Genomic DNA, 22,166 nt, shown 5'->3' with positions numbered 1-22,166 from the left:
CCTCACAAAATTTCTGACTGTCAGTGAGTCAGTTACTGTTACCAACCTGTCACTCAAACTCCCAAAATCCAAAAATTAAAAAAAAAAAGACAAGTGTTTTTTGGACCCACATTTCTTCTATATTATGTCGACACCTACTCAAAATATTTTCCCGCCTTTCCACTCAAAAACCTAATTAAAATATTATTTCAACCCCAATAAAAAAATAAAAGTAAAATAAATTCCATGAGTTTGGGGCTGAGTATTTTTTATTTTTTTTTACTTTGGTAGATAATTTAGAGAGAGAAAATACTTGAAGAGAGAGAAAGTGAGAAGAATGTTGAAGAGCTTTGAATGCTCTTCTTCATTTTACTACCATGGATACACCTGATAAGTCAACTGCTCAACCTAGTCCTTCATCTTTTCTGTCCAAATTTGAGGTATTTTTATATTTTTACTGTAAATTTATTGTTTTTAATTTCTGGGTTTTGTTTTTTGTTGCATGAATTAAAAAACCCATTATTTATTTTTTGGAATTATTGGGAAATTTTATATGATTTTTGTGGTCGTACTAGAGATAAATTCTTGGTTTCGACCCCTTTGTTTCGGGTTTTATGTGGTTGTTGTTAGAAAAAATAATCATATTATGTATGAATTTGTGGTTGGCTCTTAACTGGGTTTTAGATCTGCATGTAAAATTATAGTGTGGGTTAAATTTAATTTTTTTTTTTGAAGGGTTTGTATTTTCTGCAATTTTCTAGGGTTAATTGAAGAAGTTAAAAGGGAAATTAATCGATTATTATGATTGAGAATATTATTATAAGTGTAATTTTATGCAATTTTCATGTGTAATTCAGTAATTGTAAATTGTAATTATAAAAAATTTATTTATGAAATTGGAAAGTATTTTTTTAGCGGACATTGGCTGAGGTGGCCTAGGATTGGTCACCTTTGGCCATGTTCCTGTCCCAAATCATTAAGTCAAGTTCCTTATTCTTAAATTGACAGGCCGCAAATGTAAGGAAAATGAAACATTTGTCGGGCAAGTTTTTTTAATAATAATAATTTTTTGGTTGTCTCCTATTTCAATTATTTTTATAATGGATAGATTGGATACATTACAATTTGATTTTATCCACTAAAATAATTTTTTCAAAAAAAAAAAAAACTTTTTATAATGGTTACGATAATATTGTAATTCAATTTTCAAATTGGTTGTGTTTAGCGTGACAAGAATTTTTTTGGGAAGTCTTTTCGTCGTAAAAGAGTACTTGTGGAATTAACTGGTGGTAAATTTTGATGGGTGGTTTTGATTTGTGGATAAGATGTTGCAAAATGTGTGGTGAGGGAAAGAATTACTCTGAATTGTTATGAATTGAGCTAGATGACTGAGTTTTGATGAAAAAAAATGAGTTTTGCTGTCAATTGAAGGGGAATTTGTTAATGTAGTTTTATTCTTAGTTTTATGCTCTTTTCTACTGAGATTTTTCATGGACTATGAAGTACAGTAAGAGTCTTTGGCATGTGTTGTTATTACTTTATCCATATATACGGATTATATTGATGAGAAAATTGGAGTGATGCATTATAGGCAACTGATTTGCACATCTGCTTTAATTTCTGTCTTCCCTAAAGGGGTCCGAATAACAGATAATCTGTGTGGTCCTAGCCCGTCATGTCGGAGGATAGCACGTGTAATTCTCTTATTATATGCATTCCAATGTCAACGTAAGAGCGTTTGTTAAGATTTCAAATTTAAATGATAGGCAGGAAAACATAAAAGCTAAAGACAATCATGATTAAGCCACAGATTCTGTTACTGTGTGCCTTACAACAACTGGACTAGGCCCATAAGTTTATTCTATGGTTAATTTGATAGTTTGTTACTCCAGTGTAATGTGCTATACTATGTTTTATTCAATTATGATCATATGATATAATATGCTTTACAGCTGAAGAATAGAATAATCTCCTAGGGTACTCATCATAGTTGGTGTGCTTTGTCAACTATTGAAGTTTCAAACAGGACATAATGACACTTATTACTTCTTACACCTTTAATTGATTTTTTAAAATCAGACTACTTACTATGTATTGGTACCAATTAATTTTTTTTTTTTTTTTTTTTATAAACTAAAGGAAAACACCAAATAAACTTTAATTTCAATTGTAGTTGGTTATAAATGTGTTTGAATTTGTTAATTTTAGTTAATCATGTTTAATGTCATAAGTGGGTAACATAAAGGGGTAAAAGTTTAAAATTACTTGAGTGGTGTTTTAAATTTTCTCAGAGAAATTATGAAGGGTAAATTAAATGACCGAAATGCCCCTGTATAAGACATAAGAGTGATAATTGTGAGCTGGAATGATATATATTGTGAGATAATGCTGTTTATGATGACAAAGGTAAAATAGGAAAAGTTGAGTAAATGTTTGTATCGGAAATGTAGATCAACGCTTATTGACAAAAGAAAAGAATTTCTGATGCAATATTAGAAAGAGATGAGTAATATTTGGTATGTAGTGTACCAGTCAAGCCTTGTTTGCCATATTTAACTGTTTAAAAGTCAGAGGTCTGAGGTTGGTGATGTTAGTCTCTGTGTTGTAGGCTTGTCGGAGATTTCAGGTGCTTGTCTATTTTGTGCCAAGTTTCCACAAAGTATTATTCTGTCATCAGTTTGGAATTACTGCAGTGTAGTCAGAGTTTATTCACTATATCGATTCCTTAAAATTGATGCTTGTAGGAAATTTGGGCAATTCCATTTGAATCTTTTCTCCCTTTTTCAATCATTTCTGCAAAGAAAAGATTATGATACTTCATTTGCTGTATATGAATGAAATAAAATTGGATCATCAGACTTTTGACTTATTGTCAAGTAGTTGTTAGTTTGTGGCCTTTTTGCTCCAGATCAAGGGACTTTAAAAAAAACCTCTTTGTTCTCCTTAATTCCATTGTGCAGCCTTGGGAAGCATCCTCTTTAAAAGCATTGGGCTGTATACTTATATTTATATTTGAGATCTGGCTTCTTTCCAAAGAATTTTTTTTTTTTTTTTAGATCTGGCAAAATGGTTAGTTAGACCATTTAGTTTGAGTAACTTAAGGTTTGGCTCCGTATCTGGCAATTCTTAGGTCTGATATGTTGCTGCTGACTTGCATGCATTTTTTTTCCCCAGTCATCATGGTCTAGGAAAGTCAGTTTTCTCATATCTGATGGTTCATTGAAGCTCACATATTATGTTTTTGCATCGTACTGTAAATTTCAAATATGGGCTGCTTACAAATTATGTTCATCTGCAGGATTCTCCAGTCTTCAATTACATCAGCACTCTGTCACCTATCAAACCATTTAGCTTGGGTCACAGCACACAGCCATTTCACCTTCTTAATTTTTCTTCTCCTCAAGCCTTTAAGACGCCTCCAACTTGTCCAAGGGAACCCAAGTTTCCAAGGTGATTACATATGCTTCTTCTAATTGATAAATAACCTGTACTGTGTACATACAGGATTGGTCTATTTACATTTTTATTACCCTCATCTCAGGCCATGTCATGTTTCTGAAGTACCTAAGAATAACTTCTCTCAGAATGGCAGTGAAGGTAAAAACGCAGAAGCCTCATCTGCAATAGAGCCAACTGATTTGCATACTGAAAAGGTGGACAAAATCGACAGTTCGGTGACTGTCAGCACAACTGATGAATCCTCAAAGCCGGTCTCTGGGATTCCGAGATCCATGAAATACGAATGCAATTCTCCTGAGAATAATGTGGTCAACTGCGACGTTGTGAAGACACATAGTGAGTTTAATGTAGCTGGAACAGAATTATTCACTGCTAAAGTCGAACAAGATAATTCTAAAGAAGCAGACTGTTCATTTGGAAATGAAATGGGACTGCTGGCAAATCCAATGACACAGAATAAGGAAGTATGTGAGTGGGAGAAGTTTGTTTGTGAAGCTTCTGATATGTCAAACTACCATTCACCTACAGATGAAAATTATCAAGATGGGTCAGATGATAGAAATACAGATTCGGGGATGTTGTCTTTTGTTGCAACAGTTTTGCAGCCCCCAAATGAACATATTAATGATCCACAGAAATTAGACCCTGACTGTCCTTTTATATCTGAAAACCATCACATGGATGTTCCTATGAATAAACAAGGAGAAATTGGAAATTTGAATGAAAGAAACCAAGTTACAGCTGGTGATGCTTCTGTACTTGCTGAGAAAATTGTCCATTATTCAAGGACTGAAATTGGTGACAAGGTATAACTATAACTTCTCTTAAGCAGTGGCCATCTCTTTGTTTTGCACTTTTTCAAGTTTTAATATATGGTGTCTTAATGTGAGTAGTAGTAACAGCAACTTAAACCAGTGCATTGACATGTAGGGAAGCATAATTATATTAAACTTCTATTTTTTCTGGTACTAAGCTTTATACTCTTTTCTTAGTGGAGCTGGGTACTGGCTGGGGAACTTACTACACTAACATATACAGTTCAACAAGTGGAATGGAGGGGACATGTAATAATCTGCATTGATTCATAACTTTACAAGACTACATAGTCTAGTTAATAGATGAACGAAATGTGTATAGTCAGCCTCTATCCTGCCTCTCAAGCCATAGAACAAATCCAGCGGCAACTGCTAAAATACCACATCTGTGTTTGGCTGTAGACTAGTATTTTTGCATCACCCTTCTTATTCTTTACTATTAACTTTTGTCTTTAATGTTATGCATTGTTCCATGTTGTCTTCAGATGTTTCTGACCTTAAGGGATCCATTTTCTAGCAAATGGCAAATTTATTTATCTTTTTCTAGCTTGTCAATACAACATATTATTTTTACTTGTTCACTATCCACTTTTATGCTGATTGCGCGGTACTTTTTTCTTTTATTTTTCCTCATTTGTTGCTTTGATCTATTCCAATGATAATATAATTTATGTGTTTTTTTTTTTTGGGTTTTAAGTCTGGTTCACAACAGCAGCAAACAACAAGAAGGCGTTGCCTAGTATATGAAATGTCTGGATCTCATTACAGGAAACTGTTAGCTGATTCAACAGGCAATTCTCCAACCAAACCAGCTGCTAGTTCTAGCATCTTAAATGATAAGTGTCTGATGGTCAGCAGACCAGGGGGCATTAAATTTTCATCAACACTCCCTGGTATTGGTTTGCATTTGAATACTCTAACTGCTGGTGCTAAAGATAAAATAATTGTCAAGAGACAGACTTTGACTTGTAGAAGGCAATTAATAAGCTCCCAATGCACCACATCTGCTATTGGGTCTCTTAATTCTGATACAAAACCCGTCACCACCCAAATAACTCCAACTCCAACTCCAAATGTAGTGAAAAGAGAACCTGAAGAACAAAAAGAAGAAGTTCAGGTGTCTGGAGAAGGAGATGTGTCTGAGAACTCAATATACGGTGAGGGTATTGAGTTTCCTCAGGATTCTTTCAAGAAGAAACGGTATATACTTCAACTGTGATGTGTGTTTTCCTTCATTGTTTCGTATTAAGATTTAAACATATAAAAGTAGTTACCTGTGGCCCTTGCCCACCACCTTCAAAGCTTAATGCTGCTGCAAAAAAGAGTTGCTAGTATTGTCATCAGTTTAATTTTGTGTTTCTAATTTTACAGGCGGAAGGCTGAAACCATAGCAGAAGCTGATTCTTGCAAGCGCTGTAATTGCAAGAGGTCAAAATGCTTGAAGCTGTGAGTACAGAGATAGATTCCTATAACTTTATATACATTCTACTTGTTTATTTATTTTGTAATACTATGCATAATTATCAAATGCTAAATACAGATGGGACATAGTCATTCCTTGACATTGGATAAATATTTAGTGAGAGAAAGAACTGGATATTTGAAAACCCTTTATAGTATTGTGCCCACTGTTCATCACATAATAAATACTGAACAAATTTAGCTATATAAAAACAGCGTCTTTGAAGGTACATTTGTAAATTGGTAATCGGTTTTTCTTGCTTGTTGGGTTTTTGAGTATTTCAACTTTCTTTCTGGATATACTGATTTCCTCAGTTGCTAATTCCTTGACGCAGCTACTGTGAGTGTTTTGCGGCTGGCTTATACTGTGTTGAGCCTTGCAATTGCCAGGATTGCTTTAATAAGCCTGTTCATGAGGAAACTGTGCTTGAAACTCGTCGACAGATTGAATCACGCAATCCTCTTGCTTTTGCTCCAAAAGTGATTAGGTGTTCTAGTACTCCAAACAATGAGGTAAAGGTGCTTTACCAACTTTGGTTCAGTGATTCCACAAAAATATATTAAGTAATGAATTTCTGCATTGTCTTCTCACCATAGGAAGAGTTGATCAAAACTCCAGCTTCAGCTAGACATAAAAGAGGGTGTAACTGTAAAAAGTCTGGTTGTCTGAAGAAATACTGTGAATGCTTCCAGGTTTGTTCTCTCATCATTCTCCTAAGTCACTACTATTCTTGCTGTTTAAAAGAGCTGATGAGGGTATTGGGTTATATGTTTTCAAGGGTGGTGTTGGATGTTCATTCGGCTGCAGATGTGAAGGATGTAAGAACACGTTTGGTCGAAAGGAAGGTAAGTTGCTATCTAAGTTTGTAGGCTTATTTAAATAAGTTTTATGTCTAATATATCGAATAATCAGATAGGTTCAGGTTTTGTCCAATTCAGTAATGATTTCAGCTAACTTGAGTTCTGGAGTATCTGGACTAATAGATCTATACAAGTTCAGGGATATTGATTTCAAATAAGTTCAATATAGGAATAGGAAGGTCATATCTTTGTAAAGTGCGATGTGAGTTTGTACATTGGAAGGACTTTTCTTCTTCAATAGCAGATTGCATTTTCCTTGCTTTCCCCACCTCAGCTCAGGACTTAAAAAGTTCATTCCTAAGCAGATATAAGTTCCATTTAGGGATTAGTCAGGTAGTTTAAGGCTGAAAAGGAAGATAAGTTCAAGACTCGAAGGAATTAAGGGTTTAGTCTAACTTTTTTTTTCAACAATTTATACTGATTTCAGTGCTACACGTGTTCTTCCTAAATCCTTTTATAAAGATTTCCCCGCACTCTTAAAAAGCTCATCATAAACTCACACGACAGTTCCTTGGTTGTAACGGTAACAGCAAAATGTTGTCTTTGCTGCCTCAAAATCAATGCTTTGCTCATAAACTGAAACAAATTTCTTGATTACTACTCTATAGGAACTGAAAGTTTTTTATATCAAGAAACAAGATTCCTCCAAAGGAATGCATCCGATGTAAGTTCGCTTAATGATCTTCCCATAACGAATGAGGAGGATCATGATCAAGAAACACCAGAGCCTTCAATGAATGCGAGGTACCGAATTTAATATATTGGCCGCCATTTAGAATTGTAGAAGATTAATTTTGTTCCCTGTCACTCACATATCTTTAGAATAATTTCAATCTACTGTACTTTTCTGTGCCAGGCAACCTGTGCGGCAGCCTTTTCACTTTGGTGGAATGGTCCCACGTTTTTCTTCGCTTTCTAGTGGGCCTTTCCTTCAATCATGCACATCCCAGAATATTGACAATCCAGATCAAGCAGCCTTTGATGAAGATATCAAGATAGGAGCTCCAGAAGATGATGCCTCTGAGGCATTGACGGGTGAATATTCGCTTCCTACTACTTGTGTTAAGTCTGCATCTCCTAATTGTAAAAGAATTTCTTCTCCTCAGTGTGACTTTGAAACATCTCCTGCTTGGAGGGGCTGTAGGAAGCTGATTCTCCGGTCCATGTCATCATTTCCAACATTCACTGCGGAGAAAGAAAGCACACAGTTGCATGGAAAGCTTCAGTGAGATAGTTACAGTTTTTTCGGACATGAGAAATTTTGATGCATGGCTTGGCTGCTTGGAGCACTTTATTGCTTGCTCCTTTTTAAGGAGATCATCAAGGAAGTCAAATCATTAACGCCTGTCTGCTGTCTCTTGCGTCTCCTTCAGATTTACTAGTCCTTATTAGTATAATCTTGTTTTCATAGATATTATTAGATAAAGTCGTTTCTTTAGGCGTATTGTACAAAATATTCTGTAGTATACCGTGCTATGTTATGCTTTTACTGTGTAGATCAATGTATTATACGTATCGCTGTTAGTGTTGTAGCCATAAGTAAGCTTCTCTAGAGTCTAGATGCTTAAGTTTTGCTTAGGAAGTTAGACTGCCCTGCAGGCTGCAGCTGTTGTTGCTGTCAGCTGGGATATATTTCTATATATTAGGTTATATTTTTTTCAATGTCTTATGATGTGCTCTTTGAGGTTAGCTTTTTATAAGCTGAATACTACAGTAGTATTAAGCTTAAGATTTCATATAAAAATAATAACCCAACATTGAAAATGAGATGATGTAAAATTCTTTCCACTCTAATTCTACCCCACTTTTGTTTATTAACCATACTTTTGTTGTAATGGTTTTCATGTATTTTACATTACCCCTATGATAATTAAAGTAACAAGCGTAAATTATGTAGCTTGTTCTTGCATCTTTTGTATCCCTATTTTATTTATTTATTTAAGTACTCGCTTTCCATTTTGAGGCGTATTTTTTTTTTCATGTATACCCTCATACTCAACAATATTTGTACATTTTCAATCGTTGTCGATTCATTCAATAATCTCTTACATCCATAGTACAATTTTTTTTATAAGATCATATCCGAACTATTTAGAATAGACAGACAATTATTTTGGAATAAGTAGGTATCGTGGTACACACATATAGCATTGTACTATGCTATGTTATGTCTATTATAAATGAATCTTCAATACACTAATTAAGCTCGATTACCACATAACATATGAATAATAGGCACGCACAAAGTGGTCCATTTTTCATGTCCTTTAATTTCTGTCTTGACTTTTTGATGGTCCTTGAAAACCTCTCAACCATGTATGTATGCATCATGATTAATAATATATGTTTAGTTATTTGTCACCTTTCACAAACATCAACTCAAACTTAAGCATCAAATATCTCCATCTTATGAAAGCACGCACAAAAGAAAGAGTACATAATCCATGTGATTAAGTTTTCTTTAAGCATTGAATTTAACAAAGACTTCTTTCACTTTTGCTCCCCACAATTTTAGGGTTAGGCTTTATGACTACTACAAAAGTTTGTTGGCCTTTTTAGGTAAATTACTTTGGCATATGTGTAATCACAAGCAATAACTTTAATTTTTTTAAAAATGAGATTAGGAATCTTTGTTACAAATTGTTATATATGATATCTACCTAGCTAGCATTGTAACTCATATATGTCCCAACAAACTATTTATCAACAGATCAAAGAATTGCGAAGTAATTTCAAAATCCTTTGAATTCAGCTCCTTAAATAATCGCCTCTAAGAGCCTATTCTCTTCAGATTATTTTTATTTCAATTCAGTTCAGTTCTTAATTTTCTTCTCTCGTAAAAATATTCAGTTCAGTTCAATCAAACAAACAGACCCTAAATCGTCTTATGTTTTAAAAGGTTTGCATTGCCATATAATATAATATATACAACATGTAGTTTAATCATCTTAGGAATTCTTTTTCTTAATAATAACTTAAGAATTTGGAAATTTACAAAATTGAGGGATCTAACCTCTCAAGAGTCAGTATCGATAAGGCAAAATCCGTGACCTTAAGGCTATTTAACTCAATGCACACATCTCATTTGCAAATTACCATTATACCAAGACAAGCTTGGTAATTAGAAATCATTATAAGATTCATAACTAGACTCAATTGCTTGCTTTACTATATAAAATCTATATCTTGTTTCTTAATTGTAGAAGCCATGTAGGTTTCTTATTTCTTGTTGATTTGTCAAAATGTTTGCCGTTTTTTCTACTCATCAAAGTCTTGTGGGCTTGACTACCGACACCATAACGTACATAAAAAACACAATTAAAAAAAGCCAAAATTATATATCGAATGTGCCCTTTGCATTAACAAAGAGTTAGGTGGTACGTAGTCTCTATCATTTGTTTTTGATATGTTAAGACGTAAGATATTATAGTACTGTCTTTTATTTTTAAATTTCTTAAATACAATGCACTTGTATATTTCTTGAAAAGATGGCTAACGTTTTTCTCTTTTTTGTTTTTTTTTTCTTAATCAAATTAGGTCTATAGGAGTATGAGGAAGGTTTTATTTATGTCTCTTTCTAGCTTTCTCCCTGAAGATCTGAGAAGAATCATGAATATAGCTAGGTCTATTATTGATATAAGCTAGTAACGTTACAATTATGATTATATATTACATCAAATGATTCAATCTAACAGTTTTTTGTGTCACAATAATTACAATTAACTAGATAGTACCAAGTCATCCTCGATGTATGAAAAGTAACGATGTATAAGATTGCGTGTGCACACACACACGTGCTATCTATCTACTATGTTCAATTCATACTCATTTACTCTAAATGCGAGCCCATACAGGGTTTTTAATTAATAGAAATGAGCAATAAGTTATTAAGAAAAAAAAAATTAATAATATATTTATCATGGATCGAAGTAGATATTAAGAATAAAAACTTTTGTATACATCCGATGTACATAATATTACTGTACATCGAGGTAACTTTTGGTGAATTTAGGGTAATTTTTATCTACAAAGCTTAAATAACTTTGATTTATAACTTATATATACTGGGTAATTTTCATTCATTATAGGGTAATTTTTGTTCATTTTAAGGTAACTTTGAAGCAGATGTACCGATTTTTTTTTTTTAAAAAAATGTTTGTCTTTTAAGAAAGAGCCAAATAAATAACCTATAATTTAAAAAAATGTCCCATTAATGTATAACAGTTATTATTAGAGTAGGACATGAATAGAGTAACTAATATGGATTAAAAATCAAAATTGAATTGGACACAAAAATTGTAGCGACACCTTTATTGTTTTTAGGGGTCAAGGTAATGATTCTATTTCAGGATAGTGTTCTTGTTAATTGAAAGTGTCCAAAAAAATCGAAAAATGCCCCTTTAATTATTTGGTTATGCATGATCGGTCGATCACAAGCAAAAAAAGTTCATTAAGATAAGTATGTTATTATTGTATGTACGATGTAGGTTAAGGTTATTATGTTGGGTTTGAATTGCTACAATTTGCGTGGGAGAGTTGCATGAAGTTTTCAAAAGTTGGTTAAATTGGTTAGTTAGTGGAGTTTTGTTCCTTTTACTTTAAAGAGGATTTTATCTTTTGCGTGTAAGTAGCTGGATTCGCCAGCATATATACATGTTTTAGCCCTTTTAAGTGGTGCCTAATTATTTATTTCATATTTATTTTTCAGGATAATTAACAACAGTGGATAAATGGATAAGTTTGTGACTCTAATCAACACTTCTTTTTTTTTTTTTTTTTTTTTTTTTTTTTTTTTTTTTTTTTTTTTTTTTTAAGTACGTTATTTGCTTGTGTTGTTAGCTTGTTACTTGTCATTGCTCATTGGAAATTGTTATTTAAAAATTAAAAATAGTGTGTGAAATTAATACAAGTATTGAGAATTTTAAGAGTGTGATTATTAAAAGGTTTTTTTTTTTTTTTTTTTAAAAAAATATTGTAAGAAATTATCTAATAAAAGGTAAAATGTTGTACGGATACTGCCACTAGCTGAAAAACTACCGTTGACCTAATTCTATGGTGTTGGTCCTACCTCAAAACACCCTTGTAAGCACCACGGGGATTGGTTTTCATGGTGGTAAAGGTTATTTTTTGGATGGTTGAAGGATATTCCGAGTTGGTAAGGGAAATTTTGTGTTTTGTGATATTGGTTTTTAGGGTTAGAGGTGGTGGTTTTGGGGTTAGAGGATGGTTTCAGCATGGTGGTGGCAATTTTAAGCATCCGGTGTTGGTTTTGGTGATAAAAGTGGTGGTTTCGGGGTGTTTTGAGGTGGGTCAATAGTGGAAATCTAGTAGAGGTAGTATTTTACAAAATTTTACCTTTAAATGGGTAGTTTTTTTTACAACATTTTACCTTTATTAGGTAGCTTCTTACAACTTTTTTAATAGGATGTAGTTTCTCACAATATTTAAGATTATTAGGTAGTTTCTGATAAAAAGTTCTTATTAAAAATTACGCATAGAAAACTTACTCGTCTATTATTATACAAAGTATATGAAGTAAGGGAAAAACATTGGACAATTGTTAGTGATGCATCACATAACCCTACAAGGCTTATAATCTTTCTTGCTAGATTGTGTACGAAGTAGTAAGCAATTCATCACAATTTTTAATTTTTTTAAAAAAAAAGTAAGCCCAAAGGCTTTGCTATATTTGGCATTCAAGATTAAGTATTTCTATCTTCTCTCAAACTTGAATCTAACAAATTACGATAAGATCAATCAGCCTTGTAGAAAGTGACATTGGACCGAGTTATAACAATACATTAGTACATGTATATGTAACATGATAGTATATATATATATAATCTTGTTAGTGTGAAAACACGACCCAATGAAGTCAATTGTATATACCATACTATACACAAAACACAAGACAAGAAAAAGGATATAAAAGAAAAACATAAAAGTAAAGTGGCCGAAATAAAAGACACAATCATAGTTCATAAAAGGTTAAAGCCTTAAAGGTAGTGTTTCTTCCTTTCACTCAACATAAAAAAAAAAAAGACTTTGGCTATATATTAAGCTTTTTTGTCACTTTGGTTTTTATTTTAACAGCTAACAAGCAACAACACAAATTCTTTCACAACTTGTGCTTCCTTAGTTGAAAATTATTGCCTATTTATAATTGATCATAACCTATTATTTTTGTATAATATTCTTTTTCATTATTACTCCCAATTTTCTCCCACTTGAAATTATCCTTAAAAAAAAGGTTCATAAAGTTTGATGATTAACTATTAATTAGCTATTATCATCATTAAATAAAGAGAATAATAATTCAGGTGTGCGTGGTACTATTGAAGGAGGACTTCACTACACTAAGCTAGCATCAATGTCTGCTAAAAAAGGTACTAATCTGTGTTTTTCTTTTGTTATTTCCTCATTCCTCTTCAATCTAACATTTCTAAACTTTGCTCCTTTCGTTTTATTACCAATAATATGAATGCCACCACCACAAAAGGAACAATTTTGAAATCAACTACATAGTCACTGATGATATATTTGTCACATACTCACATTACTTGTTTAATTGATACTGTCGATGTGACTATTTACTTTAATATGTATATATGGAGGATGAACAAGTGTAATTGTAATATATAATTGCATAATTTTTTTTTGTAGATTTACAAACTATTATATTCATGGTTCTTTATTTATTTATGTATTTGTTATTATTTATCAATATCTTAGACATATCTCCCAAGTGTAGACTAAGATTGAAGTATACGATCTATACATACTTATTAAAGTTTGTTATATATCGTCACACTAATTATCTAATAACAAATGATTGTATGAAGTATTTATTTTTAGTTAGCCCTCCAAACTAATTAATTTTATTTTGAAATCCGATAACGATCATGTCATGTTACATTTACAAATTAACAAATTATACTATGTATATGATTTTGACAAAATTTTTGGAAATATAGCTTGTATCTTAAAAAAATATTGTAGACTTAGCATAAATATTATGAAAACGCGACATGATGATTAATAAAGATTTATCTTAATTATTATTAATTACTTAGGACCTGTTCTCTTCAACTTAATTTCATTTCACTTCCTAATTTCCTTCTCTCATAAACAATTCAGTTCAGCCCAATTTAGTTAAGTTCAGTAAATCAGAACAAGCCTTAGTTTCAACATTTTTTTTGTTGGATAAATTAATATTTCTGTGGAATATATAGGTGATAAGAAGAAGGCATTATACAGTGAAGATTTCCAAGCAATGTTAGAGAGATTAGAAGAGGAAGACAATGCAGATACAAGTCGACAATTGATGAAAAAGAGCAGATTATGTTTAGAAAAAGTTAAGGCTTTAGAGAAGCATTTTGAAGTGGAAAACAAGCTGCAACCGGATAGGAAAGTTAAGATAGCTGAAGAAGTAGGGCTTGAGCCAAGGCAGGTAGCCATTTGGTTCCAAAATCGTCGAGCTCGATGGAGGGCTAAGCAATTAGAGAGGGAGTATGGTGATCTTCGCGCTAGTTATGATGCTCTTAAGCATGATTATGGTTCCCTTGAGCAAGAAAAGGTTGATCTACTTGGCCAGGTACATGTTTTATATACGTAGTAATTTTACTTTTTTAATAATTATACGTCACATAAAAAAAAACATGACAATAAGATTAGGCTCGCAATAATGGGTCTGATCTAGTCTGATGGCTAAGTTGGTTCAATAAAACCAATAGAACCGCGAATTGGCTGATAGCGGATCTATTAGTTGAACCATGAGCCACCCTAGCTAGTCAGTTGGTAATTATACGCAAAATCGACATTGCGTATTAGTTAGATATTAGTATGGTATGTGTTTCTACATTCTAATTATAGCAACTCGAGCCAAGTGGACAATACTATTTTTAGTGTGGATAATCAATTGTATTCTTTGTATGTTGTGGTACAGTGAACCAAGTCATGATAATTAAGTTGCAAGAGCTTGGGTTATAGTAATACGTACATTTTATGAGATAAACTACATTTCTTATACTCCGTATTTAGATATGTAATTAACACAAAGTAGGAGGTTATCTAATCTTCATTCATTTTAATTATAGCAAAATATGAATAAATCACAATATATACGTACATTCCTCAAATTAGCATGTCAAGCTAAGATTTAGTATTATTCATTTAAGACTTGGATAAATATATATGTACTATCACATGTAATTCGAAGGCCACATTTTGGAAAATTGTATTATTTGTCACAAGAAGAAAAGTTATTTTAAAGGACAAATAGAATTTTCCAAGAGGAAATATATATGGTTTGTCGATTGTCGCTACTAAACGATGAACATAAATTCATTATTATCACCAAGTCAAAACAAACATCCTTTTCTAATTAATGCCAATGAGAAATTGGTGATCCTCATTTATGACTTTATAGCGATGACCATCTACCATGAGAAATATTGGTTGAGCCCCTTAGCTTTGCTTTGACACCATTGTACTTAGCATGAATAGTAGATTAGATGATTTGTATTAAGGAACATCGATATACAATCAATAGACACTAGTGTGTTGGGAGTATCGTCCTGTAACCAACAAAGTTTGATAGTTTATTTGATTCTTATTTAACTTATGCGGTTTCTGCATTCCTAGCCTAAACATAGTGTTAAAAAAAAAAAAAAAAAAAAAAAAAAAAAGAGGTTCACATGAAACAATTAGTATATATATATATATATATATATATATATATATATATATATATATGTCATGCTAGTCGTCTTCACTTATTTCAAGAACGCGTTTGTCAATTACTTAATTATTTACTTATAGATATCAACTAACTAATAGTCTAATAGTACGTCATTGTAAGTTTAAATTAGAGAGTTAGAGGATAGGTTTCAGTTTCGACCAATACCTAAAGATGTAGGATTATTGATAGATTTTACCATTATTGTACTATTATTATTATCCTATATATCGTACATGAAAGTAGAATAGTTAAAGTTTCTACTTATTTCTTGCAGCTTAATGACTTGAGATCAAAGATTGAATCAAGAAAATCTGAGATGAAAACTACTAATACTACTCTTTCAAATCCAATCACGATAAATTCGACCGATATCATGAATGAAAGCACTTGTATGAATGTTCCATTACAAGCATCTCCAACTCCTTCATGTAGGACGTTGGATCCATATGATATGCCATCATCGACGATGACTGCGACTACTTTATCATTTGATGGACTTCAGTTATGCAAAGCTTATCAAGGCCATATAACAAAGATGGAAGAAATGGGTGTTCATAATATGAACAATGACATTTCAGGCAGCTTTTTTTCGGTTGATCAAGTTCCTACCTTGCATTATTGGTATAATAATAGTGATCAGTTTAACTAGATTAAAGCAAAATATAATGTTTGATTTATATGGTAAGCCATATAAATATTATAGGTAAATATTAATTAGTATGTAAGGAACGATTTTCTAAGTTTATGTGTATTGACATCTAGTACAAATTATATAATTTAATCTGATACTTTGTACTATAACGTAAATATTTTGTTGAGTTTTATGTGCATGCATGATGCATATGAATGTTTTGACTTGTGACCTTATTGGTACAAGGCTCGCGTTTGTCTATATATGATTATCAAAAAGCTTTTTGTAAATACATACTAATGTTCAATTTTTATTAGATATTATTTATTATACCTAACTAATCTATATATAGTATATATTAGGTGTTCCTTTTAGAGGAACGGTGTCACGTGGCACTGTCATGTCATAATGCTACGTCACTATCCATATTGTGTGCGCCATGCAAACTTGTCACTTCATTTAACAAAATAAAATATGCTTTGAGCTAAAATCGAATCCATAACCTCCAATACATACATGTAGTACATTTATCATCTCAACCAACTTTTATTAATGTTTCAAATTTCAACAATAATTATATTTTCCATTCATTTATTAAGTAAGTTACAAGTAATTTAATTCATTTATTTTTCAGAAGACTATATAAATTAAATACATATGAGGTTAATAAATAAAAAAATAAAATTAAAAAAAAAAAAAAAAGTGGCACCCAAGACAATGTCTGAACTACTACACACTAACTATACAAACAATCAAACATGATTACTAAATTAAAGAAGTACATAATCTAGCAACCCTGGACATCGCCCGAGACACACACTAGTTATCAATGAAAAATAACTTCTCCAGTTTATTACTTTGTACAATTTAATGTTTTTCTCTTTCAAGAGGCAAATTAGCTTCTCAAATTTAAGACGATTAAATGTTTTTCCCTTTGAAGCTAAGAGGCCAATTAGGCATCCGATTAAATGATGTAATGGTTTGTTTTCTGTTCCATCATTCAAAATGATCAATTAGGTTTATGTGATGTTAGAGGCTAAGCTACTAGCTAGTTTTTATTCCACTAAAAAGAAGAGAAAAACTTCGAAGTTGTAATTTACGAGAATATTTTCATTTACATGTGTTTTTTTTCTTGTTGTTGTTTAATTTATTAAATTACATGCGTAGCTATTTTTCCAAGAAAGTTATTTCATTCCAATAAAAATCAGACAAATAGAGCAAGAAAATTAATGTTGTGTAAGCTTGATCTGAACCTAATTAACATCTAGATAGAATTATTGTAATTTAAATTGACAATATTGTAGCAACATTTGTTTTCACTTAAAATAAGTAGTATCTTTGCTGAAAATTGAAAGTTGAGTTCATTTTTTGTGTGGCTAAATTAGTTTAAAAGTTTAGTTTAAAAAAAATAATTGTAGATATTAGATAAAAAAAAAAAAGATTTAGTAAACCTAATTAATTTTGGATTATCTCAATACTGATTTGATCAACTGATGATTAAGTATACTATATACTATATTCACAATTGTTCTATTAAAAAAAAAAAAAAAAAAAAAAAAAAAAAAAAAAAAAAAAAAAAAAAAAAAAAAAAAAAAACTATATTCACAATTGTTAAAATTTTCATTCTACTCATTACATTAATCTCTATATTAGTATTTCTTTTAACAGACAAAAGGAGTATATCTATACCGGAAACAACAATAACTACAATTGCAAAATGATAAAACCTAATTTAGATCTAAGTTTAATGGATTAGGACAACGAAAACCTTCTCCCTTGAAGGAAACATTATATCATGAGGTCATGTAGTAGTTTAAAATTATCTTGTCGCCACCTACAAAAATATACATTACATCAAATCAAATTTGGTCCAAGCGAAACGTGTGATAATACGATCATTTAAAATTGGACACAAAATTAGAGGTCAAAAAAAGCAACTCCAACCCTTGAAATAATGTTGTTGGCTACTCTAACACGTCTAAGCCGTATTTATTTCTTTGCATTTCTATGAGTTCGATTTAAAATAACCACTATAAAGTGTGAGGTAAATTGTTATTGGTCTCCCTTTATTTTTATGTCATTTTCTCTTAGAGTCTTAGATGGATAAGCTTAATCATAGCTTTACAACTTAACATTACACAACCATTGCATCAAGGATATCATCAATAGTTGTCGAGTATACAAGCACATTCAGTTATTAATGTGCATAATCTTTTTTTTTTTTTTTTTGACAAAGGACAACCCAAAAAGAAAAACAAACTAAAACACATAACTAATTAACCGACGTCTTCTAGCTGAAATGGCCAAAGTATGAGCGGGAAGAACAGTTACTCTGGAGACCTTCTGAATGATACATACTTGAAACGAAGTAAGGATGTCTCTAATTTGTTGCTGAATCCAGATTGTAGAAATATCCTTGGACTGATGTCGCAAAGAAGAGACAGATAACTGACAATCAGTGCGCAGAATAATTCGAGTAAAACCACGGTAGCTTGCCATCCGTAAACCAAAGAGGCAAGCAAGCAACTCCGCTTGAAAGGCAGAAAGGGCAAAACAGGCTCGAGCAGCCCCCCTAGACTAATATCAGTATCCAAAGAGTAAAAGCACCAGCCAATACCTGCTCTACAATCATGAGAATCCCAGGCACCATCCACTATAAGAGAGACAGTAGGAGAAGTGTGTCCATCTCCAATGAGATGGAAGGAACACACTGGAGAACCAAAGCCAGGAGGAGGAGAACTATCCAGACTAGAAAACTCTCTAGCAGCTCGACTGCGCTGAGTCCAGCTTTGAGCAATCTGAAAAACAGCTTGCGGGGACCAAACTGCCTGTCTGAAACGGATATTATTTCGAAGAATCCATATAGCCCAAGTGAAAGATAAAATCAAATCCAAACCATCCCAGTCCTTCAAAGAGATAACTGAGGTCAGTAAGGAGACAAACCATTGAAGAAAAGAGCTATTAGAACCTGGAACTCTAATGCCCAAGGGACCACAAGCCTAGAGTCGACAGGTAAAAGAACAGTGAAGGAAAATGTGCTCAATAGATTATGGGACTAGATGAACAGTTAGGGTCAACAAGAAGACCTTTATCCTGTAATTTAGCTACAGCAGGTAAAGCGCCATGAACAAGTTTCCAGATAAAAAGCTTCCACTTGGGAAGAATAGGTAAAGCCCAAACCTTACACCACTTAAGAGGATGAATGGAAGGTAAAGTCTGAGGAAGCCACTCTGATGCTGAAACTAACTGAGCATAAGTCGATTTAGAGGAAAAAACACCATCCTTTGCAAATTTCCAGTAAACATAATCATCCATAAGCTGCGGCGGACGTTCAAGACTGAGGATTTTGGAAGCAACGGAAGGAGGAAATAAAGAATGAACTAAAGTTGAATCCCAAGCGTTAGACATGGGATCCAATAGAGAAGACAACAGAGTCGGTTGAACCGATCCAGCTAAATATTCCTTAAAGAGCACTGAAGAATTCGGCACCCAAGAATCCTGAAGAATATGAACATGAGAGCCATCCCCAATCTTCCAAGCCAGACCTATTTGTAAAGTCTGAAAGCCATGAAGAACGCTTCGACAACCCCAGGATGGGTTAGAAATACGGCTTTTGAAGCGATGAAACAGAAGCGAAGGATACTTTGCCCTAAGCACTTTTGACACCAAAAGTTGTGGATTCTGCATAATACGCCAGGACTGCTTTGCCAACAGAGTAGAATTAAAAAGACCCAGATGCCGGATACCCAAACCACCCATTCCTTTAGGAGTGAAAATGAGTGAAGGCGAAGTAAGAGCCAACCCCTTAGATTGATTGCTTTTCTTCCACCAAAACCTTACTAACAGATTGTTAATTTTGTCGGTAACCGAAGACGGAATCCGGAACACTGATAAAACATGATTAAGAGAAGCAACTAGAACGGAATTGATTACTACCAATTTAGCCGCAGCCGAGAGATGTAGAGGAGCAAAGTTTGTCAGGCGAGAAGCTATTTTATCAACAAGAGGTTGAAAATCTTTACATTTACTCCTTCCTATATCAACAGGGAGACCCAAATAGGACCCAAGAGAAGGGAGAGTCTTAAGCTGAAGCGAAGAAGCTAGGAAATCCCGGTAATCCTCAGGCGTATTGGGACTAAAGCGAGCAAAGGATTTTTGCAAATTAATCATCTGACCTGATAAATTACAGAAATTTTGCACCACTTGAAGAACATTGGAACAGGCTTGAGGAGAAGGCCTAAAAAATAGAAGCGAGTCATTAGCGAAAAACAGATGGGAAATCGAAGGAGCCTGACGAGAAACTTTAATTCCTCTAAAAAGTCCATCTCTTTCCGCCCGATGAATCATAGCTGAAAAGACCTCCATGCATAAGACAAACAAGTATGACGATAGAGGATCTCCTTGCCGAAGACCACAAGAAGGCTTGAAACCTCTAGAAGGATTTCCATTAACAAGGATCTAGTATGTGACGGAAGTAACACATTGTTGGATTATATGAATACAATAAGGTGGGAAACCAAAACTGTGAAGAACTTGCCACAGGAAATCCCAGTTAACCCTATCATAGGCTTTGTTCATATCCAACTTGAGGGCAGCAGACATAGAACGACCTCGGGATCGATTCATGTATGTAAAAACTTCATGAGCTAACAGACCATTATCCGACATTAGCCTACCTAGAACAAAAGCATTTTGACAGTCGGAAACCAGCGATGGTAAAACTTGTCGAAGACGAGAATAAAGGCACTTGGCGATGCATTTATAAAGAACATTGCACAAACCGATAGGGCGAAACTGTGAAGGCTGTTGAGGATTGTCGATCTTCGGAATAAGAACAATAAATGTGCGATTCCATTCCCGAAGCATATGACCATGAAGAAAGAAATACTGGATAGTAGAGATTACAGAGGGACCAACAACAGACCAATGAGATTTGAAGAAAGCTGACGTAAAGCCATCCGGCCCCGGGGACTTTGCATCATCAATGCTAAACATGGCTGTTTTGATCTCCATCGCTAAAAAGGGAAGCATGAGAAACGATTTATTGATGTCTGGAAGATGGGGAAGTTCTAGAGGAGACCAATCGAACGCAGAAGGTCGTCTTCGAGGAGAATGGCATCTGTAAAGGGTCGAAAAATAATCATGAATAATTGTGCAAATACCAGCCGGATCATAAATCCAGTCCCCTGATGAACTCTGTAATCCTCGAATCATGTTTCTACGTCGACGCGCTTGAACATGGGAAAAGAGGAGATGCGAATGGGAATCTCCTAACGCATCCCATTTAACTTTAGCTCGTTGTTGCCAATAGCGATAGGCAGTTTGAGCAAGCCGGACTTTTTCTTCTCTTAGAGAAAGAAACAAAGTTGGTGAAGCTTGGAATCCAAATTTTGAGCGGACGGAGATAGAGAATCAGTTAACTTTTTCCAGTTGATACCCCATAACCGTTTATGAGAAATACACCATTTTAAAAGTTTGGATTGCAAACTTTCTAACTTTCTAGAGATTGAAAACATTGGAGAACCTGGAATCTCCAAAGCCCAGGATAAAGAAATAAGACCAGCCACTTCCTTTGAGAGTAGACACCAGTTGTCTACGCTATAGGGCTTACGACCCTCCCGAAAGCTATTCTCTCGAAGAATAACAGCAGCATGATCAGAGAAAATAATTGGCTGATGTAAGAGAGTAGCATCTGGATGATCAATTAACCAAGTATACGAGGCATAAGCCTTATCAAGGCATTCAAAAGTTAGATGTCCATTATTATGACCATTAGTCCAAGTGAAGGTAGGACCTGTAAAGGGAATATCCAACAATCCAGGCCAGAATCCAATTTCCATTCCTGAAATTGTGTCTGACCTACAATTGTTGTAGAACCTCCTACCTTATCCGTATTATACTCCACTTGATTAAAATCTCCAATCAAAACCACATTTTGATAATTTTGCAAAATATTAGAGATATCCGCCCATACAGAAGAACGTCCCGAAGGGAGAGGCGAACCGTACAGAAACAAAATATATTTCATTTCATCATTGTGAGTACAAACTTCACACAAAATTACATTAGAAGTAACTATTATAGGAACTACTCTAAACGGGGCAAACCAAAAAACCACCAACCCGCCACTAACACCCTGAGAGTCTATACCACAAAAACCATCAAACCGAAGGGGTGCTAATTTCTGAACCGCTACATCTACATCTACTAGAGTTTCCAT

General features: G+C 33.5%; 4 protein-coding genes across 6 annotated transcripts; 2 read left to right on the top strand and 2 right to left on the bottom strand.

The window, feature by feature from the left end:
• The first annotated feature begins 77 nt into the window (after positions 1-77).
• Positions 78-8,237, top strand: LOC145626705 (CRC domain-containing protein TSO1-like). 3 transcript variants are annotated; one of them, XM_081679167.1, is made up of 11 exons: positions 78-419; positions 3,278-3,429; positions 3,521-4,244; positions 4,951-5,453; positions 5,625-5,699; positions 6,050-6,227; positions 6,312-6,407; positions 6,494-6,560; positions 7,184-7,319; positions 7,432-7,610; positions 7,720-8,237. In XM_081679167.1, the coding sequence occupies exons 1-11, from the start codon at positions 357-359 to the stop codon at positions 7,725-7,727; spliced, it is 2,181 nt and encodes a 726-aa protein (XP_081535293.1). In that variant the 5' UTR covers positions 78-356; the 3' UTR covers positions 7,728-8,237. The 3 variants fall into 3 exon arrangements, with proteins under 3 accessions (XP_081535293.1, XP_081535294.1, XP_081535292.1); XM_081679168.1 differs by having other exon boundaries at positions 7,682-7,821; XM_081679166.1 differs by having other exon boundaries at positions 79-419; positions 7,432-8,237.
• A 4,297-nt stretch (positions 8,238-12,534) lies between these two features.
• LOC145626704 (uncharacterized) lies at positions 12,535-16,235 on the top strand. Its single transcript, XM_081679165.1, has 3 exons — positions 12,535-12,961; positions 13,808-14,169; positions 15,590-16,235. Exons 1-3 carry the CDS (start codon positions 12,946-12,948, stop codon positions 15,962-15,964), a joined length of 753 nt encoding a protein of 250 aa, XP_081535291.1. The 5' UTR covers positions 12,535-12,945; the 3' UTR covers positions 15,965-16,235.
• Positions 16,236-18,273: 2,038 nt separating this feature from the next.
• On the bottom strand, positions 18,274-20,311 carry LOC145627667 (uncharacterized). The gene is made up of 2 exons (XM_081680027.1): positions 19,012-20,311; positions 18,274-18,866 (listed from the first exon to the last, which is right to left on the bottom strand). The coding sequence occupies exons 1-2, from the start codon at positions 20,309-20,311 to the stop codon at positions 18,274-18,276; spliced, it is 1,893 nt and encodes a 630-aa protein (XP_081536153.1).
• Positions 20,312-20,404: 93 nt separating this feature from the next.
• On the bottom strand, positions 20,405-22,166 carry LOC145627666 (uncharacterized). The gene is made up of 3 exons (XM_081680026.1): positions 21,824-22,166; positions 21,443-21,740; positions 20,405-21,065 (listed from the first exon to the last, which is right to left on the bottom strand). Exons 1-3 carry the CDS (start codon positions 22,164-22,166, stop codon positions 20,405-20,407), a joined length of 1,302 nt encoding a protein of 433 aa, XP_081536152.1.

Source organism: Chenopodium album, chromosome 4, assembly GCF_948465745.1.
Source record: "Chenopodium album chromosome 4, dcCheAlbu1.1, whole genome shotgun sequence".
Classification (NCBI taxonomy): domain Eukaryota; kingdom Viridiplantae; phylum Streptophyta; class Magnoliopsida; order Caryophyllales; family Amaranthaceae; genus Chenopodium; species Chenopodium album.
Note: the sequence above shows the minus strand (reverse complement) of the source record. Positions and strands in the feature narration are given on the sequence as shown.